Below are 27,936 nucleotides of genomic sequence, written 5' to 3'. Positions count from 1 at the left end.
AGATTTTTACTTTTTTTTTTTTGGTGAGGAGCTTTGCACTTCGTATTTTACTTCTCTTTGAGAAAACTCTTATGTAATCTATACTTCTATTTTCTTTGTATCGGTTCAGGGGCTTTGGATTATTCGAGAGTCAATTTCAGTATTTTCATACTCACTGTTTCAAGGTTGCAAAGCCTTGTTCTTTATAGAGCAATTCTTGCTTCATCTGTGACAGTTCTCGCTTCAGCTTTTTAACCTTTTGTGAGAAATCAATGTAAATATGAATGTTTGTAAGTAATCAGCAACACAGTTTAAAAAGGTAATCTATTAGTAAACCATTAAACACAGCCACTAGTTTGACATTGACTCGACTAGTTTCTCCTGGACACAAGTTCTATGGAAGGCAGATAATCAGCGATGTGCATTACTACTCAAGTTTCCCCTCATCATAGGACGTAGCAACATTGCTATGAGCCAGACACCGCGATTGTCCGCGCTCTGTGATAAACAGCCACTACGGGGAGAGGCAGGATGGTCAGCCAGGGTCTCTCGGACTCTGCGCTTGCCCTTCCTTCGTGACTCTCCAGGACCCCTGGCCACCCCTCTGTTCCCCAAACAGGCCAGGCTGTTCCAGCCTCAGGGCTTCGGCATGTGCTGTTCCCCCGGCTAAAAGGCCCTTCCCTCAGCTCTTCACTGGCTGACTCCCTGTCACTCAGCCTCAGCTCCACGTTACCTTTGCAAACAGCACTTCTCTGGCCACTGCACCCAGGCCATTGGTCTGTTTTGCTTAGTTCGCAGCATTTTCCAAGAGTTGAAATTGTCTTTGTACTTGTTTCCTGTCTGTCCCCCATGGGAAAGTAAGAAGCATCACCCAGCTGTACCCCAAGCTTGTAAAATAAAACCAGGTGTACAGCAGGGGATCAATAAATATTTGTTGTCAAACTGATAAAAACTGCTCTCTTCCTGTTATCTTTGGTAATAAGAATACTAAGGTTTGGCAGGTCAGGAAAATGGCACAAACCTGGTTTAGTCACAAACTGAAGGTATTCTCCTGGGTGTCAGAAACTTATTTCCATATAGTGAGTTATAGCCTTAAGTTTTAAGCACATCCTGTTGTATAGTATTTCCATGTGTTTTGCACTTTTACTTCCTATTTATTCTACCCATTCCACAAACACCTATTGATTCTGTGCAATGTGTCAAGTTCTGGGTCTGAAAGTATGAATGAAACAGACCTAATGCCCTTATGTGTCTTACAGGACAACGAGAGGGGCTGATATGGAGCAAATAATTGTCCAACGAAATAAATCTTTCCAACAGCCATAGGTGATATGAAAGAAAAGCACACGGTACTTCACGATCTAAAAGGGGGACGGAACCTAATTTAGCCTGAGGGGTTGAGGAGATGAGAGGGTTCGTGGGCTTCACTGATAGAAGGGGTCCCCACAGGGTAGAGCCTGTGGACAAACCCTAAACTGTGGGAGGGGAAACTCAGCAAGTCTCTGGGATTTAAAGAATGCTGTCACTGCTGGATTACAGAGGTGGCGTGTGGAATGAGGTGAGAATGCAAAAGGAGGCCTGATTACATAGAACCTGAAGCCATGCTGAGGATTTCTAAATCTCCTCCTAAGAACAATGAGAACCAAGGAGGGATTGTAAGGCATGAGCTGCTTTATGCTTCTAAAAGATCACTGGAGACTCTATGGTGCTTGCACCAGAGGGGCCCAAAGGGGCCATCCTGCCTGGCGTGCGGACCGTGCTATAGGAAAAATCCATTTTAGAGGTAGAATCAACAGGACTTGGTGACAGACTCAATGTGGAGGGTGAGGGAGAAGATGTGTCAAAGATCACTTCCAAAATCCTGGGTATGTGAAGGTGATTTCCTGGGGAGGGGGAAAGATAAAGGGTTTTCTGTAAGACATTTATTTTTCTGACACCCATGGCACTTCAAGGTAAGTGGAATATGTGGACTTGAAGTGTCTAGGCTAGAGATATAAAATAAAGAGTCACTGACATAAGGATGCTGTTCTAAATGCACAAGAATAAAAGAGATCAACTAGAGAGTGTGTACGGAGAAGGGAAGGCAGCTCAGGAACACCTTGGGCATCTGCATCGCTCACAGGTCAACGAGAGAGAGACAAAGTACATTGTGAAGCAGAGGCCAGAGAAGTCAGAGGAAAACAGAGAGCATCGTGGAACAGACGGGAAAAAAGTAAACGGGGGGACAAGGCCCTATGAGGAACCAAACGACAAAGACAAAGGGCTGTTGTGACACATTTGTAGACCATGAGGCACAATATTTTGGATACAGTAATGTTCAATAATTTATCTGTTAAGTTAATCTGAAGGCTTAACAGTTTGTGCCCTAAGGCACTTACATTTTATTAGGGAGAAGGAAATAGAAAGGATTGTGTTGCAAGGCCCAATTCATAACTAAAAGAGAGGTACAAACAATGTTACTGGAACCCAAAGGAGGAGAGGACTACTTAGGCCAGGGGAGGAGGGCTGCCCTCAGAGAGAAGGATCTTGAAGGTGCTTTAATATACATGCATAGCAACAAGCTCACTCAGTGTCCAGTAAAGACATTTCAGTTTTAGTATCAGACTACCATCATGTCAGGAGCCATCAGTAACTGACAGCTCATTCCACATGTAATTCTACTTCTGACAGCACTCTCAAAAGCTGTTTACCAAAGACTAACATTTTTATTTAAAAATAACAACAGAAATCCAAAAATCAATAGTAACTGGGCTGAAACCTGTCTCTACCTTTGAAAACACAGTTGACAAAAAAAAAAACAATGGTACTATCAAGCCCTCTTGGAACAACTGAATTAAAACAATTAGTGTATCTCATGGTCATAAACTGGCACTCCATTTAAAATCATTTCGGCTGCGATGACATACCCATTTACTTTCTTTCAAAAATGATCATTGTAAATTTAACTTTTGACAATTCAGACTCTTCTCTGCTTAAGTGATGTGAGATTTTATTGTATGTTGGGTGACAATGATAAAGGAGGCTAACACCTGTGTTTTCTTCCACGTTATTTACTTTACCTACAGTTGGCTGAAAGCCACTGCTTTTATTTTGGCGAGTCTTCTGAGTGGATTACCTGAATGATTTTCAGCTGCCAAATATCAATGTACATTTTATTTTGTTAAGGATGAAAAAGTTTGATTCTATTATAATGATAAGTGAAAACAGATACTACTATTTCCAACCCAACATTATTTCCGATTGTTTCTGGTTTTAAGAGTTTGGTCTTAACTGTTCAACACCCTTTCTTCTCAGAGAACCATTTGGCATCGTTAGCTATTGGAGGATCACTGTTTCTACTCTCATTCTCCAACCCACTTTCAAATGTAGGACACAGAACATGAAAACAAATGTCCTTAGATCCCAGCTAAGGGTTACGCTAATGCTGATTTGCACGTTTAGCACAATGTGGACTCTACTTGGAGGCAATAATAGTGAGAGCTAAAATGCCAAGCACTTCAGGTATTCCAGGCACTGTGCTTTCAACCCTCACAACTACTCTAGTAGATGGACACAGTTTTAATTCTTATTTTACAGGTGAGGAATCTCAGACCTAAAGAGAATAAGTAAGTAATCTGCTGAAGGTTACCCTGCTACTGAGCAGCAGAGAGCGGTCTAGAACCCAGGAGAATGTTTTAAAACTACAGTTATGAAAGTTTTAGTTATTAATGGCATGATAATATATATAAGATCAAAGACAAACTAGAACTGTAGCAAAATGACCTCAATAAAATCTACGGCCCTTATTCTACCTTAGAAAGGTCAGTATTCTTTTTTTTTTTGCGGTACGCGGGCCTCTCGCTGCTGTGGCCTCTCCCGTTGCGGAGCACAGGCTCCGGACGTGCAGGCTCAGCGGCCATGGCTCACGGGCCCAGCCGCTCCGCGGCATGTGGGATCTTCCCGGACCGGGGCACAAACCCGTGTCCCTTGCATCGGCAGGCGGACTCTCAACTACTGCGCCACCAGGGAAGCCCCACCACTATTCTTCTATCCCACCCAAGCTGAATATGTGAAGAGCCTCACAAGCCCTAGAGCCTGTTTTTGCCTTATATCAATATGCGGTGAACTTTCTGCAGCTGGATCCAACCATCTAGTTTTCCAGACCTATGTCTACGGCTCAAATCTCAAACCCGAGAGTCCCAAATCGGAGGCAGAGAGACCCATGACTTTTGCACATTCCCTGCCTTTTATACCCACTACACCAAAGCAACTGACATTTTGAATTGACTTTAAAGTTAGTTCTGAAATCCAGAAAGAGAGTGATTCAATGTGATAAGCACGACTGGAAATCATACAGCCTCTTACCATCTCTTACAATCCTAGTGTGTAATCAGTTTTCTTTTAAGAGAAGGAGAAACAAGATGGCAATGAAGGAAAAGTAAATTCCAGAACGTGTGGACCTTGGGAAGATCACAAGACAGGCAGGGTTCGGAAGTGTGCCCTAAACGTGACCCTTTGCAACATTAAAGTTACAATGATCACAATGACATTTTACTAACGACTACTGTCCCTTCTCACCACTCCCTCCGTCGTCTTGCCAGGAGCTCCCTAAGCAAAGCCGACAAAGGGCAGCCGTCATCTTGTTCTTCTGGAAATCCTTCAAATCACCACTGCTTCCACCTCACTAAAAATCCTCACCACCCGCCTCCTCTCTCAAGTCACCTTTAAAGAAAATGAGAAATCAGCTCCAGACCATCAGAGGATTAATAATAAAAACATGTTTGACTTTACTAAAGAATAGCGGGAAACAGAATCCCAGATGCTGTTAGGACCATTTGTGATGACTAATAAATGGATTCTGTCAACAGAAACGAGATGACTGAATATAGGTTTAAAAATCCCAAACTTCTGTTTAACAACAGTGAAAAGGAAAAAACAAAAGCTACTGCGAAAAATATGAAACATTTTTGAAATATACTACCTTGAGATACAAATAATAGATAAAAATATGGAAGGTCAACTCTAGATCTCTTTCTGCTAAATAAACCAATAAGTTGCCATATAACCCAGAAATTCCACTCCTAGGCATAAACCCAAGAGACGTGAGAACTTATATCCACATAAACACCTGTGCAGGAATGTTTGCAGTGGTTCTAGTTATCATCACTCAAAAGTGGAAACAACCCAAATACCCACCAACTGGTGAATGAATAAATGAAATGTGATGTATCTGTACAATGGAATATTATTTAGCAATGAAAAGAAATGAAGTACTGACACATGCTACAACATGGATGAACCTTGAAAGCAGTATGCCAAGTGAAAGAAGCTCACAAAAGACCACATATTGTATGATTCCATTTATACAAAATGTATAACAGAATAGGCAAATCTAGAGAGGAAGACAATAGATAGTCGTTGCTTGGGCTTTGGGGATAGAGGATATGGTTGTACAGAATGGGCAGTGACAGCTAATGGAGTACAGGGTTCCCTTTAGGGGACACAAAAATGTTCTAAAACTAGATTGTGATGATGGGGATACAACAATAAATATACTAAAACCCACTGAAGTGTACATTTTAAACAGGTGAACTGTGTGGTATGGGAATTAATTCTCAAAAAGCTGTTAAATTCAAAAAATAAATTGGCAAACAGAAATAGAAAAGGTAGAATGTCACCAAAAAAAAAAAATCACCTCTTAACAAAGACAAAATTGAAAATGATGGTATCATTATATATCACTTAAACTAGCAAAAAAAATATTAATACAAATGATAAACACCTGGTCAAATGGCTTCCTATTTCAGATTAACATCCGAAGTCTACAGTGGTCCCCAAGGCCTATGAATTCTGTCTTCATCTCATTGTCTAGGTTACCTCTCTCACCTCCTCTCTTACTGCTCTCACTTTCTCTCTCCATATACTGTGGCCACATTTGACTTCTTATTGTTCTTTGAAGATCCCAGACCTTCTCTAACATCTGGACCTTTACACCGGCTCTTCCTCACCTAACTTCACCACCTCTGTCTAGCGTCTGCTCAAATGTCACCTTCTCAATGAGACTTACCCTAAATACTCTATACAAAACTACAGCCAGCTCTCCTTCTTCATCTCTCATGCCCTGTTATACAGCAATTATTTTTAGTTAGATTGATTTTTTAAAAAAACAAACCATGACTAGAAGCTGAATTTATCAGAATGCTTTCTCTGTATCAACTGGAATGATTAATGATTTCTGTTTACATTAGTGTAGTAAATAATTCATTTTCAAATCCTAGACTGTACATATCTAGGATAAGCCCAACTCGGTCCTGACAAACTATTTTTGAATGTTCCTGCATCTGGTTTACCAATATTTTGCTTAGGATTTTTGTATCTAAGCTTATGAATATGGCTGGCTTATTTTTTCCCTCATATTATCTTGTCAGAATTTGGTTGTATTAGCCTAATCTTCAGAGTGTATCTGGAATTTCACTGATAGTAACAGGGCTGGTCAGATTCTTTCTTTCATCTGGAGTCATTTTTGGTCAACGATATCTTAGTAAGAACTTATTCATCTCATCTCAAAATTAAAATGTAAGAGTATAAATTTACTCAAAATGTCCTGCTATTTCTTAAGCATCTAGAGTTTTATCTCTTCATTCCTTGTATATTTTTACTTGTTTCTTTTCTCTCTTATCAATCCTGACAGACACCTGTCAATTCTACTATTCTTTCAAAGAACTAAATTATGCTTTTGTTGATCTCCTCTATTATAGCCATGTTTATTATTTAAATAATATCTTCCCTTAATTTTATTTCCCTTCATCAACTGTCTTCAGATTTATTCTGTTGTTCTTAGACTGAATTCACTGCTCATTAATTTTAAGACTTTCTTATTTTCTAGTATATGCATGCAAGGCTAAAAGTTTTTCTCCAATTCTCTTCTGACACTACTAACAGTATTAGCTAAACTACAGACTTTACTTGGATCCCCCAGGATCCGACCATGTTGTCTTTACTTGTCATGTTTCCCTAGACTCCTCCAATTTGTGACACTTCCTCAGTCTTTTCTCATCTTTAATGACCTGTTCGCTTTTGAATAGGTTAGATGTTTCATGAAGTGTACCTTGGGTTTGCTAGATGCTTTCTCATAATCAGACTGAGGTTATAGATTGGGAGGAAGAATATGACAGAGGTGATGTGTCCTTCTCATCGAATGATATCGGGGTACATGCCGTCAACCTGACATCACTGGTGATGTTAAACTTAATCACTTAGTTATGGTAGCAAATACCTAGATTTCTTCACTTTAAATTTACTGTTTTTCCCTTTCCAAACTCTACTTGTTAGAAGATAATCACCAGGCCAGTCCATACTCAAGAAGAGAGGAGTATCAAAGATTAGTGGACATGTTAAAAATCACCAGAGTTAAGTAATACATATTTGTGGGGAGATACTGTGAGGCTACACAAATATCCCTTTTCTCAACGTTTTACTCACTAATTTTATCAAACAGCACCCATTATTATTTAGAAGTGTATGGTTCTCCTCCAAACCAAGTAGCCTCTAAGTTTTTTAAACTTAGGAGTATAACATACCTACAAAAAAGAAAAAAGAAAATCTTAAGTAGACCATTCAATAAATGAATGGTAAAACACCCATGGGAAGGTCAAAAGTTCAAGAAGTCCCAGAAGCCATTCCTGTGCCCCACCAAATTACTAACCCTTTCTTTCTCCCCAAAGTAACCACTATCCTGACTTCCGACCCTATAAGTGGTTTTGTCTTTGTTGAACTTTATATAAATGGAATCATACAGTATGTATTGTTTTATGTCTAGCTTCATTTATTCAACATGGTGTTGTAAGTAACTGTGCTCAATTATACTTGGGGGCCCATATTTTAACACATTCATTGCCCTCTTTTTTCTTCTTAGTGAAGCATTTTGCCTTATAATCTACCTATTCCAAAATTAACAAAGCTATATTAGCTTTATTCTTTTTTTTTTTTTTAATTTATTTTGGCTGCGCCAGGTCATAGCTGTGGCACACGGGATCTTCGTTGCGGCATGCGGGACCTTTAGTTGCAGCCCGTGGACTCTTAGTTGCAGCATGCATGCGGGATCTAGTTCCCTGACCAGGGATCGAACCCGGGCCTCCTGCATTGGGAGCACGGAGTCCTACCCAATGGACCACCAGGGAGGTCCCAATACTAGCTTTATTCTGACTAGAATTTGATTGTTGCATCTTTTTTACCCATCCTTTTATTTTTAACTCTTCTGTATCTTTGTTTCTGGTGTCTCTTATAAGCATCATATAGGTAGATTTTTCTTTCCAAAACCAGTCTGTAAATCTTTGTCTTTTAAACTAGAACATTTAATCCAATTACACTTATTTCTAATTATTTGGGTTTAATTTACCCATCTTACATTAAACTTTTCATTGGCTTGCCTTTTCTATTTTCTTCTCTCTTTTCCTGCTTTCTTTAGTATTTCCAATGGTGAAGAACTTCTGGTGCCATTAGTAACTTTCAAATTTTGTCTGAAAACATGTTTATCTCATTCATATGCATGAAAGATGTTTTCCTGTGTATAAAATTCTGGTTGATGGTTATTTTCTCTTAGAGCACTGAAAGTATTACATTATCATTTTCCTTTCATCATCACTATGGAATAGTCAGGAGTATCGCTCTAACTGTCAGACCTTTGCAAATAATCTTTTTTCCTCTGGCAGCTTTGAATTTTAACCATTATATGATTAATTTACAGAAGTTCTACTTAGTTCTTTTCCCATATATCCTTGGTCATTTCACAGTCATAGTATCTTTCTTACTCATATTTTCAATTCCTTTTTTATTTCTTGACATATTAAACACCCATATTTTACATTCTGTATCTAAAATCAACAAAATCTGAAGCATTTGAAGACCTGATTCTATTGTCTGTTTTTTTCTGCTGGTTCTTACTGATGTGACCTTGTTTCTGTGTAAATTTGTGATTTTTGGCTATGAGTTTGTACCCTTAGAGCTCTACCTGTGGAAGGCACAGGTGCAGGTGTGTTCCTCCGAGAGGATATGCACTTCCAGGCAACTGGCAGCGCAGCCACCTGCCGCTGCCTAGACCTGCCACAGCTTGAAGTAGGTGTTTAGCTTGCAGTTTTTCAGACCTTCCAGGTAAGTGTGAACTCAGCCTGCAAACCCATATAAGGTGTGTCAGATGGTGATATGTTCAGAGGTCAGAATGGTTTCTCATTGTTTCTCCAAACAGGTCACTTTTCCTACTGCTTTCTGGTGGGTGATGGCAGTGGCAGGTATGTTGGGGTGGCAGGGTTGGAGGAGTTTAATCCTAGCTCCTCTCACACCGAGGGTTTGGTCCTTTTGGGTCTCAATTTTACGCAGTTGGGCTTTGTCTCCATGAGACGATGAAAAGAACACTATGGAAGGTGACATTCACCCAGTGTGGTAAATTCTCTTAGGGAAAAGCAAGTTTTAGTGCTCTGTTATTGTTTTAAGTGTCTTGTGGCTAATTTAATTGAGTTTATGATTGAACTTCTCACATTTAAATTGCTGATCCATCTGGAATTAAAGGAAAAAGGTAAAGATTCACTTTCATTTCTTTTAAAATGGGCCAAGATATGTCCCAAGCATTCATGGAATAATCCATTTTTTCCTTAATGATATGGAGGGCTACTTTTATCACATTTTAAATTCGACAAGGTGTTTCTGCATATTCTTCAATATTCAGTTCCACTGATCTTCCATTTTTGTGTCAATATCACACTTTTGTAATTACTGGAGATTTAAGTATTTTAAATATATTACGATAAAGACCTATATACAGTTGCCAACCCAACTGTAATAAACACTCATGCATACAGATTGTGGTCTCTAAATACCACTTCTCACTAAAAAAGAATCAGAGCTTCTTGGAGAAATGTTTGATTCCAGACCTTCTACAAAAAAATCAAGAACATCTTTCCAGACCAAAGTGAAAGAAACTATCAGAATATTGGGATCAAAGGCCTCAGGAGCCAATATAAAAAGGCTCCTATACGCACAAGACAGGATGATGTGAGGTTCAATAAGAATAATAATTGCAATGACATATCAATAATGTTTAAATTCGTGATCACACAGTGATACTTAAACAAACAAACTCAACTCTGTTGGTCCTCTCTAACAGATGCTAGGACATAGCTCATCATTTGAAATTTGTTTGTTTTTTAAAAGGAAAATAATCTAACATTTATTCATCTTTCCAATATGAGCTGAGGGTAAGCAAATAACAAGTAGCAGTTGGGCAGTGTGGAATTTCACTTTATAGAAGTATCCCAACAAATAAATAAATAAGGAATAATATAATTAGACTATCATCATTTTGTAATCCTTAATGAAATGACCTAGATGATGATCATGAATGACTACTACTATAATAAAAAAGAAAAATGGGACACTGTATGCCTGAGGGAGATAATGTAATACCAACCATGATGAATTCTACTCCCCACTAAGAAAAAAAAAAAAACCTAGATCTCGTAATCTCTACATCTAATTAGCAATTTATACAGGCCAATAATTTTTTTATACAAGATACAAAAGTCAGATGAAGACCTCTATAAACAACCTGGTTTTTATGAATAGTTACATACAGAGAAAAGAGGGTGACTGAAATCAACTTCAAAAAAATATATATTTGTCTAAACTCATCATATTGTACTTTTAAATTTGGTGAATTTCATTATAAATAGTTTATAATAAATTATAACAGCAATAAAAGTGAATAAGTGATCATTTTCTATGTGGGGGGAAAAGATTTAAGTGAGTAATTATTAGAACCAATAAATAAGGTAATTTCTTCATGCTCCTGTCCTGCTTTCTGTCAGTTATGCCTTTTCAAGCATTTCGTACACATGGAAGCACACCAGTAAGTAGTCTTCATGACTGGCTTCTTTCACTTATCATATTGCTTGTGAAATTCATCCATGTCATGAGTATTAGCAGCTTGTTCCTTTTGATTGCATTTTATGGATATAATTTATCCATTTATTATCCACAATTTATTTATCCATTCATCCACTGGTGAACCTGAAGGCTGTTTCCAGGTTCGGGCTAGTAAGAATAGGGCTCCCGTGAATGTCTACACTCAAGTCTTTGAGTATATGCTTTCATTTCTCTTGTGGAAATACCTACAAGTGGGATTGCTGGGTAACATTTTAAGTGTATGTTTAACTTCGTAAGAGACGTATGTAGTATAAATAGCTATTTTTTTCCTCTCACAACTTCATTGTCATGGCCTCAAGAGGCTGATTCTCTCAAAATTTAACATGAACATATTAGGTCAATGTATTTATTGGGTTTATGTCAAGGAAAAGTATCAAAATATAATGAAGTGTTGGTTTGAGTTGTGTTCATTATAATATCTTTATCTCACACAGTTCCACAGAGCTTAACTCCCACAGTCCTTCAAAAAAATGAGAGAATGAGTATTGCAGGCTTCATAGAATCATTTAAAATTGATTTTTAGGAATCCTTATTCCCTGTTCCTGTCTGCTTAGACTGTACATTCTCTCACAGAAGAAGTTAATTGCATTTGATTTTGTAAAATGCCATGAGCATTACGGATATGAGGGTGTTTATGAGTGAAGATGGAGAAGTCTGGAAGTCATGGCCAGAGAGACTGAGACAGTAGTTCACCCAAGTGAGGAGAAACTAAATACCTCCTCCCCCAGCAACACAGTTTTGATGAAGAATTTCTTTTGACATATAATTATTTAGCCACAGTATGGTACTCTTCAAAGCTAGAAAAGGAGACCAAAATCATTAGAGAGAAAGAAAGAGAGAAACAAAACAGTATGAAATCAGTAAATGTGATTGTTATAATTTCACTCTACTGAGTATGCTTTTTGAAAAAAACACTACCATGCTATGAAATTTAATCGTTTCCAGTTGTTAGCATGTCTTAACAGAGATAAGACCAGTTCTTGCATTAAGTAGAGTATCTCTCTCCCATTTTCTCTTTCAGTCTTGCTTCTTTTCTTTAGTGAAGGTGAATCAAGTCATATCATTCTTCATTTCATTCAAACTTCATGAAGACTGTTGTACTATTTTCAAACCCAACACCAACTACAACATAAATTCATTTCTGGACATCTTAAAAGAATAACCATTTCTGAATAACCATTCTTAAAAGAATAACCATACTGATTTGCTACTGCAAATCAGTATTGCTCTATCTCCTTCAAAACCTTGAGATCAGGAAACTGGAGCTGAAAGAACTTGGGATGTAAGCTAAGTATAAAGACATCACTCATGTCTAATCAAGAGACAATCCTTATTTGTAGCAATTTGCATTCTCAGAAGGCATATTTCTTTTCATCTGAAGCACACTGCTATGACTTTTGTATGTTAGTTACATCACTGGTTAAAGCGTCATAGCTTGATGTGCACATGAGCTAATAACTCCATTCACAGTTACAAACTAACCCTTACATTCAACTGCCATTCTTTTAAAATCTGTGCCCAAGACTACAAACAGGTGAGATTGTGGATGGCTTTTCTAAGTCCATCACCATTGCTAAAAATAATTCAAAGTGAGTTCATATTAACAATGTGGGGATAAATATATCTGAGAATAAAGACAGCACCCTGTTATCAACAGCAATGCTCACTAACCAGCCATGTATTTGGCGTGGAGAGCAAATAATTTAACCAGAGGAGCGTTTGTTTCCTTTTTGACAAAATTAAAAGTTACATCAGATCATATGCTGCGGTGCTCAGTAAATTTCTCAAACACATTTGTATTTCTAAAGAAATTTATACTTTTACATTTCCAACATTTTATTTCAGTTTGATAAACAAGAGTAAAAACTTAATCAAAATTCAGCAAAAATTTTCTACATCCAATTTTCACCACATCTCACCTATTTGTAATCTGGGATATAAATCTTTAAAAATATCAATTGAATTGAAGGTTGAGTTTGTATAAGATACACCATTCCTTATCCTAAGTATCTATAACGAATGAATGAAATAATAAATTTTGGCGTAAAATTTTTTACATTCCTCTTCCTAAAAAAATAGATTTTCTCAAGAAATTAAACACCCACCTCTAAAAGTTATGAATATATTATTAAAAGGGCATTAATTTCTTCATTTTTCCATTTTAACAACTAGGAATAAGATGCCAGGAAATACCGTTATCCTATTAGCCCGAGGAGGAAACTACAGCCCAATGATCACCAACACCTATGACCATAATATAAAATAATACAAAACAGATGCTTTAGACAGATGTTCCTAAATACCTGATTCTCAAAAGCTTGACCCATTTGCTGTAATTCAATAAAACAAATGAAGCACCTACTAATATTGTTACAGTAAAATTATGAAGTATGAGGCCAGTGCTTGGCTTCGTCTGAAAAGTTGTTACTATGACAAAAAATGCAGGCAGGGTTCCCCTGAGACACCAAAGCAATGAAGAGTTAGCTAATTCATGAATTACTATATCTGCGGCACTACTTTGTGAAAGGGACTAGTATATGCAGGGATTCTACAGGATAGGCAAGCCAAGGAAAACTAGGTTATCAAAATCCATGAAACTCTGCTCAAGTTATCCAGCCGCTTCTGAATGGCTGGGGCCTTCGCAAAGAGCCACCTGGCCGAGAAGTGCTCAAATGACAGAGAGAGGGAACCATCTGCCCCACCATGTTCAAACCATGACACAGCTCAAAACATCACAATAGAGCATGAACCACAAGGGCCAATGTTCTAAGGAAATGTTTCTATAAAAAGGCATTTGCACTGACAGGAAGTGTTAAACAAGTGCCTATTCGCTAATGAAAGAGATGCTCTCACCTTTCATTACAGTTATTATAAATGTCTTCTACCTCTTCTTGAGGGAAGCACCTTCGTGGGGAAGGCACTCCTTCCTGACTCACCTTTGTGGTCCCACAGTGATGCCATACACATGAAACACAGGCTTCTGATATTAAGAGCACATTAAACCTGGCACAAAATAAGCTTTGTCTGAGGGATTCTGCTGCATTAGGAGACATGTCCAGGGGACAGGACTACTTGTGATCTTCTGGGATCTCCCCCAGTGAGACAGGGCTCCATTTCCTTCTAACAGTTATTTGTGTGAGATATCCTATATGTACTTTTGATTTTAAATCCCTCCCTAGTTTGCATCTTTCCTAAAATAGCATTTAAATGGACAGATTATGACAGCCTGTTGAGGTATTCCATTTACAATATGTCTTACAAAGAAAAGAACTGTGAAAAATGTTTAAAATTTCAAAGGGCAGTAATAATAGGTAATAACTTCTTGAGAAGTGCACAACTCAAGGGAATACTGAAGTTTAGCAAGAGTAACTTTTGACAAAATACCTTCATTCTCCGCCCGCCCCCCCACCTTTTTTAGATAAGGTATCTGCCTAGCAGATCACAGAAATGTATACACATGGTAGACATGGAGCAGCAAGGATCCCACAAACCAGCCCATGAGATTCTTAAGGAACGTACAGAGAAATAAAGGTGGATTGACAGAGTAAGGGTTGTTTATGGTAGAAAAGAACACTTCTAACAATGACTTCCATAAGTGAAACCCAGAAATCCAGACTGAAGAGAGGTTTGCTTCCAGAAAGTACAGACGAACTTTTTCACACTCTTTTTCTGAGAACGATAGAAAAGTTGTGAGGTAAAACAAAACAAAAAAGAACATCTATTTGAAGACACTGGCGAACGACTAAGGCAAATAAGGCAAGCCCATAGTCAAGATCCGAACTTGGCACTGTTTTTCCTTTTGAGGCATTTGCATATGTGTAGGGAAAGTGAAAAGCTGGGAAAATGTAGTGACCGAGAGAGCCTGACACACAGAAAGCACCGGCTGTCCCACAGAGCTGAGAGGCTTCAGGGAGAGACTGGAGTCCAGCCTCAATCAGGCAAAGGGACCCTCAGGAAACAGCCCAGGAGTTCAACTGGGATTCTGAAAAGCTCCGCCCTAAGAGAAAGGGTGGACTGGAAATAGACCCACTCTGAGAAAAATGAAGGAAGCCCAGAATTCAGAAAACTCAAACCCTGACTGAATTAAAACTATCTACCCCTGGACTAACTGCCTATAAGAAGCAAAACTAAATCCTCTTTGGAGGATAACAAGATCATCCCAAACCTCAAATGATCTTTATTCTCTTTCATACATAATATATGGCTCTTAATTAAAAGTAAGCAGCTGTGAGATGTCAAATACTGACCAAAAATCAAGAGAAAAAAACAGACCAAAGAATCCAACATACAGGAAATCTAGATATTATACTAATTAAGACATGGAATTTTCAAATAACTGTGATTATTTCGTTCAAAAAAATTATTATATCTACATGCAGAGTTTGGGCAAGTAACTAGAAACAAAAAATAAATAGAAATTTTAGAATTGAAAAACCACACAGTGGAATTAAGCTGAAACCAATAATAAAAGATAAGAAAATCCTAACCGGTTTAAAAATTAAGTAATACACTCATATGAGAAATTATAAAGAAATTAGAAAATATTTTGAACTGACTGATAATAAAAATACAAATTCAAAACCTACGGGATGTATGCAAAAGCCATGCGCAGAAAGTAATTTAGAGCTTTAAGGGCAGATATTAGAAAGTAACAAGGCCCAAAACCGTGTGTCAGTATCTGCTCGAGTTGAAGCTATGTATATTTTTTGACACGGCAATTCCACTCCTAGGTGCATAGCCAACAAAATGTGTACATCTGTGCACCCAGTGTGTACTAGACACGTACACTAAGGCATCATTTTTAATTACCAGCAATTCGAATAAACTCTAATGTACGTCGACAGTAGAAGAAATAAAGAATTCACGGTATCTAGACGAAAGTGGACTGCTTTACAGCAATAAAAGTGAATGTAGATGAATCTCAAAATGTTGAACAAAAGAAGCCATCAGTAATCCATGGGGTAGCATTCCAATTTCACAAAGTTCAAAGCAGGCAGAAAATCAACTTAGAGTATTGCCAATAAAGGTCACCTAGTGGGCTTCCCTGGTGGCGCAGTGGTTGAGAGTCCGCCTGCCGATGCAGGGGACACGGGTTCATGCCCTGGTCCGGGAAGATCCCACATGCCGCGGAGCGGCTGGGCCTGTGAGCCATGGCCGCTGAGCCTGCGCGTCCGGAGCCTGTGCTCCGCAGCGGGAGAGGCCACAACAGTGAGAGGCCCGCGTACCGCAAAAATAAATAAATAAAGGTCACCTAGTGTCACCTTTAGGGAGAAGGATGATGATGAGGGGATACCATGGGGGCTTCTGGGGTCATGGCAATAATCTCTTTCATGACCTATGTATTGGTTGCTTGAGTTTGTTTACTTGGTGTACAGTCTGTAAGACTCCAAAAGTCAAGGGCAAACAAGCTGTGACCTTAACAGCAGTGTGGTCAAAAAGATTTAGGGTAAAAATCAGCAAACAACCCATGAGGAAGTGTGAGGCACCAGGAAAATCTGACCTAGAAAAGGAAGTGACGTGGTGATGTGAACCGTGGGCATCTTGAAACATTAGGTTGTCTGATGAAAGAGCAACTAGGCTCAACTCTGGACGTGTATTTCAGCACAATAAGGAAAAGTAAGTTTTCCAGACTCAAATTTTGATGCAGTATACTAACTGCAAATAATAAAACTGCCCAGAAAAGGAACACACTCTCTCTCAATAGAAAGAACAATCTCAATCACTCATATGTTCTAACAAAAGCAGAAAGACTGCCCATCGAGGATAAATGAAAGGGCTCCTGCATTGAATGGAGAGGGCAGATGACCACAAAGGCCCCTTCCAGATTCTAGGCATACGTTCCACGAAGAACCACAATAAAAAAGTCTTACCCTTAATCGCGTAGTGGAGATCTCAGCTTTTAAGATATCAGGGTCATATTTAGTACTGGATGAAGATCCTGAGAATACTTTCAAAGGGAAAAAAGAAAAAAAAAAAGTAACTTGTACAAGTTGCATAACTAGTTGTCAACTTGGAATTTACAAACTCTAAAAACAACAAGATTTACATGCTTCTGTGGATACTTACTTAACTTTATAACTCCTTTACTGTCATTCATCAGACACCTAAATATAAAAAGTCATCTTCAAACCTTTATAATTTTTTTCAAGAAAAAGGAATGTTATAAAGACCCCAGCGCCTCATTTTCCTCTGAATTTTATATCTATGGATAAAATCTTAGAGAATCTTATTGCAGACCCAGTTTATCAGAGCTTTGCATTATCCAGAAACTTGTAACTTAAGTAGAACTTCTGGGCCCATCACAGATGCTTCTTTAAACAAGACCAGCTCCAGATTATCAATTTCTGAGATGAGAGAGAGGTCGGTCAACTCAGGTGTTCAACAGAAACTTCATTCTAGTTAATAGCTCCAGTTTTAGTTTAGTCCCACTGCAAACATTGTACAAGAGTAGCACAAGGGCCAAATTATTTGCCCTGATCTGAAAAGGTAAACATTAATCCCCCACTGAGGAGACTTTTATCTGGAATGGGGTCGAGGGGTTTTACTGAGAAATCTGATGTGTGCCCTCAGCCTCACGTGGCTCTGAGGGACTCTTCCTGCCTGGGAAGGAACAGGACTCAGAACAAAGTCCCACAGAAACCCAAGTGGCCTTCTATTACCTACGACTTGGTCCCCATTTCTCAGGTCTGAACAGCCACGCTGTACTTACAGCTGGTGCGAGAGCTCGACTTTTCCTTGTAGGCGTCATTTAACCGGACGTATTCATCCAGGGCCAGGGCCAGTCTTTGCTCCTTCACGTGGTACAGCTCCTTCTGCGTCCTGAGGGCATCCTGAGCCACGGACAGATAGTCCTTGAGCATTTTCTCCTGCTCCCCCCTCCATTGTTTCCTTGGATCTTCAATCTGCGTGGTTTCTGAAAGTATATTAGGTGGGTTATTTTTCAGAATTTAATGATTTTTTTTGGTCTATTTATTTAAGCTTTCAAAAAAGTAGCCACCTTTATTTCTTACCTCCTTTAAGTAGTTTATTAGTGGTATGAAGTGACTTCTCCAGAAGTGTGATAGAGTTTGTTTTAGTTTACCCAGTGCCTCCCCATCCCAACCCCTTTCAGGTCCTTGTCAGCAGTTTATCCTCATTGCCAATCCCTCAGACACAGTGTTGCCTAGGTAAGCACAGCAGCAGGGCTGTGCTCAGGTCCTTCCTTTCAAGAACTCTCTGGCTCCCCAGTACCTTCAGAATAAAAGCCAAGCTTTTATGGCCCTGTATGATCTGAACCCAACCTGCTTCCCATGCTTCTGTTCACTCAGTACAGGACTCTTGCCAGGCTGCCCTCTACATCAGCAGTACTCAAAGTGTGGTCTGCAGACCAGCGCCAGTCCGTAAACTCTGTTACATGTCTGTGACAATAAGTACAGATATCAAGAGTAAACATTTTGAAATGTTTACAGCAATTTCATACAGTTATCCTATATCTGTTGACTCTAATAGTAATAATACTGGGCCTTGCATTTTGCATTTTTTTCAACTTTTCCAATTCATTTTTATTGTTATTTTATAAAAATATCAGTTAGTCCATAATGGCTCAGAAATTTTAAAACAAACAAACACAAAGACCAAACCCCGGTCACGGGTTAAGCAGAATACCCTAAGGCACAGTTCTTGGTTCTGCACTTCTGCACACTAGCATCACCTAGAGAGCTCTAAAATAAATCCCAGACCAATTAGAGTTTCTGTGGGCGGAACCCAGGCAATGGCAGGTTTACAAGCTCCTCCAGTGATTCCCATGAGCGGCTGTGGCTGAGAGTCTGTGCTCTGCAACAGCTCACATACTGCCTCCTGCATGGAATTATGAATTATTCAAAACATCCCATCCTAAACTTGCTCAAACTTGCCTCCCCTGCCTCACCCACTCCTCCCAGAGGGAACCAAAATAAAGGCTCTGGCCCATGCTTTCCCCTTCGCTCCTTCTGCCTCCTGACAGACCCAGGTGCTTCCCCACGTGGCCCTTCATGGTGTGATATGGCCCCCCTCTCTTGGGAACTGTAAGTAGTACAACTTCTTTCGATGGCACTGACCTATTGTGTTGTCACTCAGCCATCTCTAGAAATTAAATCCCAGGTACAATCAAGACAGATGGGTCATACGGGCTGGCCACTGCATGAACATGAGGACCTACCTCTTCCTGACAAGTTAGGATTGGATAATTAACTTATGAATTTGCTGGAATGTCCAGTGGTGTGTACCATCTTCAAAATGCTTTGTGTGTGACTCTCAACCTTAATGTACCCCAACTCGGTATTTCTGGTTGCCCCTAAGGACTCCAGTGAGTCAAAATGCAGAGAATGATAGCAGACGATCTGCTGTGACCACAATTACCTCCAGCGGCCAGGCTGGCTCTGGAAATGTTTAATCTGGTCTCCGGGGATAAGTGATAACACTACAGTGGTTCAGACGTGAAGCCTGGGTCCCCTTCGGGCCAAGGGAGGCCTGGGTCAGCCAGGGGCTCCACCACCACTGCCTCAGACCTACAGCCCTCCCTTCCGTCAGTGGTTAGAGAAAACATCAGTGCTTTCTCTAAAGTAGTGAGTATTCGGAACACGAGTTTTTAAAGATGCAAATACTTCAATGTGCAAAAGAGGCAAATCTCATGTAATTGTGGGGAAAAATATGCTAGAGTCAATGTCCAAAGAAGATATGCAGGAGGGGGCAGTGCTGGACAGACAGCCCCCCAGCCGAGAATCTTCAAGGGCATCGTCGCAAGGGGCAGGCTCGGCGTCTGGGCAACACGGAGAGTAGACAGTGATCAGCCAATAAGAGCCTAAACGTCTCCATTTTAAATATTCCTTACAACTCAGGTCTCTGGCTATGCAAACATGTAATATTTACATTCATTTCCAATATTTCTATATACAAATGCAAACTGACTCAAAGCACAGAGAATTCATCCTCTAACAAACAGAAATTTATGGTCTAAACTGTGGATGACCCACAGTAATCCTCACCTCCTAGTGTGCACACCCCTGAATACCGGCTAGCGTGAGCGACTTACTTCGAACGAAGAGCACACAGAGACTGGGTGTCACTGTGACCGCCGTCGTGCCCTCTCTGCCTGGCCCTCCTTGGCTTTTTTGCTCTAGTGAAGCCAACTGCCAGGTTACATGCCATCCTATGCACGTAGCGAGGAGAGGGGGGTGACGGCCGGCAGCAGACAAGGAACTGAATGAATCGTGCCAGCCACCACACGAGTGAGCCTGGAAGCAGGCCTCCTCCGGTCATGCCTGGGGGTGACACAGCCTGGCTCACACTTGAGGACACCCTGTGAGAGACCTGGAGCCAGAGGACCTGGCTCAGCCTTGCTTGGCTTCAGCGCCCGAAGAAACAACGAGATAATAAATGCAACCTGTTACAGTGAGATATATAACTAGGAAACTAACCAAATAAAGAGATGATACAAATTGAAAATGTGCATGAAAAACTTGAAATGTTCATACATTATAATAGCTATAGCAAGATAGCAAGATAGCTATAGTTCTATAGCAAGATACATACTTCCAGTTCTCTCTCAATATCTTTAGAGGTTTTACCTAATCATATTTCCCTACATACTGGCGAACTGGCATACTTTCAATAAAATGCTTGTCAACAGCTAAATTGCCACAAAACCCTGAAAGTAACACTGACTGACACTTAAATGAATAAAGTACAATGATAATAATAATAATAAACTATCAGCATTTGTTTTGGATACATCAGCAGAAACACTCCAGTCGACTAGTTTAAATACTGGATGCTACAAGAGACTCAGCAGGAAACACTGACATTTCCAATATACTGCCCCATTCAAATATGAACTACAAAGGTGGGTTCCCAGAGGCACCTTTGAAGAAGCCTTCATAAAGCAAGATTGTGCTTCATCTCCATCAGTTATATTTGCTGAATAGATCTGTGAAGAATATTTATTAAATGTAAATACTCAAAAAGGTGTATTATACAAACGTGGTATTTTTTTATTAAGACCTGATGGCCTTGGGATATCACTGTATTATAATGCAATATAATTTGCATGTTGTCTACTATATGAAAGAAGTAGTTAAAGTAGTACTGTTAAAATGTCACGCACCTCAAGGGAATTCACATTCCATCAGTTTTATAGATGTGGAACTTTATAGATAGAGAACACGTTGTGAGTTACAAGAGCTTATCAGGGGAGATAACATTAGCCTCTTCAAAGGAATACTATTTCTGTCTCTCATGCACATTTCTATTCTTTCTGCTGTGCTAAGGAAGAATGAATGAAATGAATATGAGTAACTCTCCTTATCTTCCTTCATAGACACTATCTGCTATGTTTACTTATCTGTTTGTTCTACAGATAATTGAGCATCTACTGCATGCACTAGGGAAAACAAGATGTTCAGGTATGATCCCCCCTTCCAAAGAAATTATAAAGTATAAAAGAAATTGTGACACAGGAATTAAAACAACAACAACGACAACTGTTTTATACGGTAGAAAATGGTGAGAGCCCCGAGAAGAGAAAGGTCAAGTGCCACAGAAGTTTAGAGACACGGGAGTTTCCTCTGGCTGAAAAAGTAAGGTCCCATGGAACAGGCAGTGATTAAGAAGGGCTTTGAAAGGTCCCAGACAAGAGGCCCTTCAAGGACCAAACCCCTGTTTGCCGCTGCAGCCGTTTTCCCCAGCCTCATTCACACCAGCCTCAGCCGCACTGAATTTCTTTTCTTTCCTTCATTGAGTCCTGCTTCCTGAGGCCTCTTCAGACCTCTGGCTTTACTTGTGGGTCTTCCTTCTTCCAGGCAGTTTCTCCTCCAAACTCCCAAAGCCTACCCCCTCCCCGTGTTCTCCAAGACTGTTAACTTACTCATCCTTTGGGTTATGAGCTTAAAGCGCCTTCTCTAAGTAGCTGTAGTCATACCCTGCAGAATGGCTATGGTGCTTCACTTGTTCTCCTTTGTTCTGCTAGTGATGGTGGTACCAGAATTCTGCTCTACGTTCTCACTTCTTCCCCAATACTCCAAGAGGGACTAGATGGTTTCTCGAACGCCAGGTTAATAAATATGAAACTCATTTTGTAAGCTACAGTATGCAGTAGAAAGGCTCTAAGTAAGGGCATGAAAGGAGCTTAGCTATATTTTAGGAGGATTATCTGAGAGAAATGTGAGGTTCTATTATCAAAAGAGTTGATATGATTGTGCAGAAAATTTTTTGAATGAAAGATTATACAGTAAGTTAAAAAAGCAGTTTATAAAACTGTACGTATGTAATGTAATCCCACTTGATGTATACAATATACTGAACACTCATGTGTGTGTGTGTGTGTGTGCGTGTGTGTGTGTATCAATATGAAAAAGTCTGGAAGGATACACACTACAAGATTTAGAATACTTGATTATCTCTGAGTAGTATGAATATAGATAATTTCTTCCTTTTATTTACCCACATTTTCTACTTTTCTCCTATCATATCTATTACTTCTATTAAAAAATATTTTTTAGGGCTTCTCTGGTGGCGCAGTGGTTGAGAGTCCGCCTGCCAATGCAAAAAATATATATATCTTAACAGTTTATCCTCCTAGGAAAACATAAAGGATGAAATAAATCAGAGATGAAGTAGAAGGGTCAAAAATTTATTTCGTTTCTCCTAAAGGAAACAACTCCATATTAAATAGCATATACACATGAGGAACTTTCATCAAACCTGAACACATGTGCTGCTTCAAAGCTAATATAGAGGAGTTTGATTCAGGGTAATATGAAGTACACACCATCCAATCTCTCCGAGACAGCATGGGGAAAGATGAGAGAGGAGAGCTGAGGAACTGTCTATTTATGTTTGTTGCCTGTTTTTTTTTTTTTTTTTGGCGGTACGCAGGCCTCTCACTGTTGTGGCCTCTCCCGTTGCGGAGCACAGGCTCCGGACGCGCAGGCTCAGCGGCCATGGCTCACGGGCCCAGCCGCTCCGCGGCATGTGGGATCCTCCCAGACTGGGGCACGAACCCGTGTCCCCTGCATCGGCAGGCGGACTCTCAACCACTGCGCCACCAGGGAAGCCCTGTTGCCTGTTTTTAAATTGGTTTGTTTGTCCTTTTAATGTTGATTTCCAGGAGTTCTTATATATCCTGGCTATGGATATATAAGATATGTGTACAATGAATATTCATCTGTGATATTGTGTATATCAGTAGTATATTCCTTAAAAACACGGTGAGTAAAAGATTCCGTTCACAAGTTGAACACACACTCCATTTATATGAAATTCTAGAACAGGCAAAGCTAAGGTGTGATGATAGAAATCAAAGCAATTTGCAGCAGTGGGGAGGGGGTGACGGGCAAGGGGCAGGAAAGAACTTTCTGGGGGCGGGGTGAGAATATCTTGTATCTTGATTGGCTGGCAACTACAAAGGAGTATACATTTGTCAAAATTCATTGAAATACGTACTTAAAATCTGTGTATTTTCTTATATGTAAATAAGACCTTAATTACTAAAAGACAAAAAAGTTAAGTACAACCCTGACCCTATCAAAAAGTGATTTGCTTCTGGTTGTAGTGACAATATCAAGACCTTACAAACAGTACTTCATAATTACCTTCTAGTTAGTTACAAACACCCCCATCAATATCTACACCCCAACTCCGCACACACAGCCACTAAAAGGTGAATTCTATCACAAAACACTTAGGGCCTAAAATAACTATCACTGTCAAGGTCAAAACTTTGACTTCTAGATATTTAACAGTGTTACATAGAAATAGTATTAAACAGCCAGGCTGTCTTAATTTCATTTTTTTATTGAAATAAGGAGAAAATAATGCTGAAACTACACAATGTCAAGACACAACATATGTGTAGACCAGCTGTTAAGAGAAGATAATACAATTTGCTCCCTAACTACTTCATAGGAATGTCTTTAAGATTAATGAGATAACGGACCAGGTCCTTTATAGTGGGAAAACTACCTGCTGTGGGTAATTGGGGCACTTTAGGGCACAGTAAATCCATCAGGTCACTGGGGTACCATTACTGTACCAAAGCAAAATGCGAGACTTCAACACGTATGTTCTGACAATCAAGTTTTGAAGTATTCAGAGTAGTGCTTTCTGAAGCATAATTTATAACTGAAATGCACTTCAACTTCTTTCAAAACAAACAGAAAGCTTTTAATCTGTGAGTTAAACAATAAAGCTCTTCTTTGTTCTAACATGTAAGAGTTTATCATCACACTAGGCACCCAAAGACAGAGGAATAAAGATGCAGTCACTGTGCACAAGGAGCTCACAATTTAGCGAGGAAAAACATACAAATAAATAACTTAAATGCAATATAACAAGTGCTACTTTAAAATCCTTAAGTACCTGGTACTAAGAAATACCTGCACGGGGTAACTAATTCAGAGTGGGGTGGGGACTTGCAAGGTGGAGGGTCAGGTGCCAGAGAAGGCCTCTGGGAAACAGTGGGCAGATGGACCGAGCGGACGGACCCTAGAAGGATATGGCAGTCGGCCGAAAGGGAAGGCCTGGGGGCTGCGCAGAGAGTGACCAGGGCTAGAACCAACAAATGCAAAGAAAGGCAGAAAGCCAAGGAAGCACAAGGCACAGCTGGAGCGTCGTCCCGTGCCAGGGAAGGACAGGGCAGGAGATGAAAGTGGAGGCCAGTGGGGCAGACTGGAAAGAGCCTCACAGTAAGGAATCAAATATACGCATCTGGAACTCCAGACGAGCCCTAAGAGACAAATGTGGCCATCACCCAAGGAGATCTGCAGGCTGCAAAGAGAAGACGACTACAGAAATCCTGATACCAGGTACAGGAGAAGAAGAGATGGGCAAAAGAAAACGGCAGGAAAAAAAAAAAAAGAAAACGGCAGGAGCAGCCAGGTATGCCAAATAAATTCCAACAGAAGGTGTCATGAAATCCAAAGGGGTAAAGAGCAAGAGGGAGTAGCCTGTGGGGGCAGGGATCTGTCAGATCAAGGCCAAGGAAGACAGGCTGGGGCACTGGGATTCCGTCACCTGTGGGGTCTCAGGTGACCTCAGCAAGAGCGTTTGTGTGAAATCATGGCCAACAATGGAGGAAGGGAAGTCCATGGGGGCTGTGTGTGGCTTTTAGTGAGTTTCCCAGTGAAGGGAAAACAGATGACATGCTGTAAGGTATGGGGGTTGAAAGATTTTTTCAAGTAGGAGTGAGCAAGAGAGTGAGGATGAGAGAAAGTGAGAAGGAGGGGGGGAGGGGGGGAGAGATTGTTATTATTTGTTTTTTCTTTTGGTAGTTTTGGTTTGGTTTCATTTTGAGAGTCTCCAGTGTTTAAATACTAAGATGAAAGAACCATTAGAAATTGAAATGGTGGGAGAAATTTTTTTTTTTTTTGCGGTACGCGGGCCTCTCACTGTTGTGGCCTCTCCCGTTGCGGAGCAACAGGCTCCAGATGCGCAGGCTCCGCGGCCAGGGCTCACGGGCCCAGCCGCTCCGCGGCATGTGGGATCTTCCCGGACCGGGGCACGAACCCGTGTCCCCTGCATCGGCAGGCAGACTCTCAACCACTGCGCCACTAGGGAAGCCCGGGAGAAATTTTTAAAACCAGAAAATAACTGGTAAAGATACTACCTAGGAGAGAAGGATGGGACATAGAAGTTATTAAGCGGGGTCTTGGGGGTTGAGGTGGGTGATTCAGAAGAACACCTCTTCCACTGAGAAAAAGCAGAGAGCCCTGGAGGTGGGTTTAGAAGCTGAAGAGACTGTCGGCAGTGGGAGGGAAGTTAAGCTAATTAATTTTCTCATTTTGGTGCCATGAGAACTTATTTCCATTGAATCAGGAGAGGAAGGTTTGTTTCTGGTTCCCTAAATATTATTTAAGGAAAAAAAGCTAATTTTTTATCCATATAAAATAAGTATAAAAGTGAGATTTAAATAACCATACGTCTTTTCGTTGAAAAACTGACTTAATACGTCCAAGACCTTGCTCCTTTCAACCCCTCTATCTCACCTACCTGTGAGAATTAGGCAATGTCACAGCCCTCGAACCTATTCCACCACAACAAAGCTACTCACACTGTTACCTGTACACTCCCCGCCCCAAGGCATAAGCAACACTCAGCACGCCGGGCTTCTCAAGAGTCAGCTTCTCTGGCTCCCTGGCTGCCTCTGGGTGGGGTGAGCATTTTATTATCCGTGCTTGGTGGTCTTCTAGGCAGAGCACCCCCTTTCAGTGTAAATTACTGGAAGTGAGTCCTTCATCTCAACTCACTTTCACTGAAGCCTCACACTAGGTCACTTGGAGGCACGCATGCAGCCTTCCCACCGGATTGGCCGTCCGCCCCACGGCCTTTGGCCTCTGCAGACTTCAGAGCGGAGCAGCCTGGTCACTTCTGGAACCTTCCCAGTCATGCTGGGAAAGGAGTATTTGCACAGGTAAAGAAAGAGACTGACAGGGAATCTGTGCAAGGATATTTTCACAAATTCGATATGTGATGTGAACATATTTCACATTCTTAGATTTCTAAGAGATCACTGCTATAAATATGGGCTTTTTGTGCCTCTCAAAATCTTTATCCTATATCTAGACAAGGGCAGCCGCAAGCCGTCACTCGTAAATGAACATCAAATAAAACACTTTTCTATAATGATATTATTCCTAAAGATATTAATGAGTACTTATTAAATAAAATTTTAATGTAACAATAGACCTAAGAATATTAAGATAATGGAGTATAAATTCATTATGTATTCCTAAGAACCTATAAAAATAAAATAATTATTTTTAAGTGAAATACGCAAAATGAATATCAGTGAGTATTACATTCGACCATCTGAATAAATTTTTTATAGGGGTGGCTAGAGAGCTAAATTGAAATATAAACACATACACAATATAAAAAAACATACAAAAAATACTACTTCAAGTACGTGTTTTAAAAAGTTGTTTACAGCCACAGTGGTCCTCTGCCCTAGGCTTACCATGACAGGGATGTGACAGATCTAAACGCTATTACGGTGAGAGGTGCTCCCCTTCCAACCACAAAGAAATCAGGAAACAGAAACAAGACGAGGTTCTGGTCTTCTTGCCACAGCTACAGCTGCGTCTTCCAGAGTCGCTGGTGAGTGTCAAGCCCTCCCTGGACCCCACCGGCACACAGGCAGCTGTGCCATTAGACCAGGCTGCACCCGTGCCCATCTCTTTCCATGGCAAGGACAAGAAAGGGGGAACCCCACCTTGAAGGCCCAGTGGCCATGGAAAGAAGAGACAGATGGCTCATGGTCTCCACAGGCCCTAGATGTGCGCTGAAGAAAACTCAGGCCCTAACAGGCAGGCAGACAGACAGGCAGACCAGACCCCTTTCTCCCACTCCGCTCCATCAGCCTAACTCTACACACATGCCCCAACCTCCAAAATGGACATTTCAGTTAAATATTAGTCACTGGAAAGCGGGGGTTTAAAATAAAGAAATTCACTTTGTAAAATGTTTGCTCTTTTGTATGACTCTAGATTTTCCGATATGCTTGCTCGTACCGAAGAGGAAAACTTACTGTTTATGTGATCGATGTAGTAGACACCAATCTGAGGGTCAAACCCGGCTTCCCATCCCCACGGCAGCTCATCACCAACACAGTCAGCAAACGACAAGGGCTTCGTTAGCCTGTAACAAACCAGAATAAAGGTACAGGTGATTCTTTCCATCCAACCGCGTATGTTTAAATCCAGCACCCTACCCACGTGCTAAGTGTCCAGGCTGTGTTTCCTTTTTGTTCTTGATTGTTTCTAGAGTTTGCACTACTGTGTCTGAAATCTTTAAAGAAAAAAACAACAAGGCTGAAATGCAGAGATGAATATCCAAAAAAGTAGCAGTAAGTCCTAATACCCTTTGGAAAGTTCACAGCTTAAGATTGGGAGACAAATCTGTACAACAAATAAATAAGGCCATCTTAAATCAGGGAGAATGCCAAGCTGAGGGGTCAGGAGGGCTGGAATCTAGCTTGAGCTCTGCAGCTAA

General features: G+C 40.3%; 1 protein-coding gene across 1 annotated transcript in view; it reads right to left on the bottom strand.

Moving 5' to 3' along the window:
• WWC2 (WW and C2 domain containing 2) overlaps positions 1 to 27,580 on the bottom strand; it is a 79,744-nt gene extending 52,164 nt beyond the window's left edge. Inside the window, exons 1-4 of the mRNA XM_024759960.1 lie at positions 27,473 to 27,580; positions 17,645 to 17,848; positions 16,806 to 16,882; positions 156 to 235 (exon numbers count right to left, since the gene is read on the bottom strand). Coding sequence (XP_024615728.1) covers positions 156 to 235; positions 16,806 to 16,882; positions 17,645 to 17,795 — 308 coding nt within the window. The 5' untranslated portion in view covers positions 17,796 to 17,848; positions 27,473 to 27,580. The remainder of the gene's footprint in view (positions 1 to 155; positions 236 to 16,805; positions 16,883 to 17,644; positions 17,849 to 27,472) is intronic.
• Positions 27,581 to 27,936: the final 356 nt, after the last annotated feature.

Source organism: Neophocaena asiaeorientalis, unplaced genomic scaffold (genome assembly GCF_003031525.2).
Source record: "Neophocaena asiaeorientalis asiaeorientalis breed wild unplaced genomic scaffold, Neophocaena_asiaeorientalis_V1.1 scaffold521, whole genome shotgun sequence".
Lineage (NCBI taxonomy): Eukaryota > Metazoa > Chordata > Mammalia > Artiodactyla > Phocoenidae > Neophocaena > Neophocaena asiaeorientalis.
Note: the sequence above shows the minus strand (reverse complement) of the source record. Positions and strands in the feature narration are given on the sequence as shown.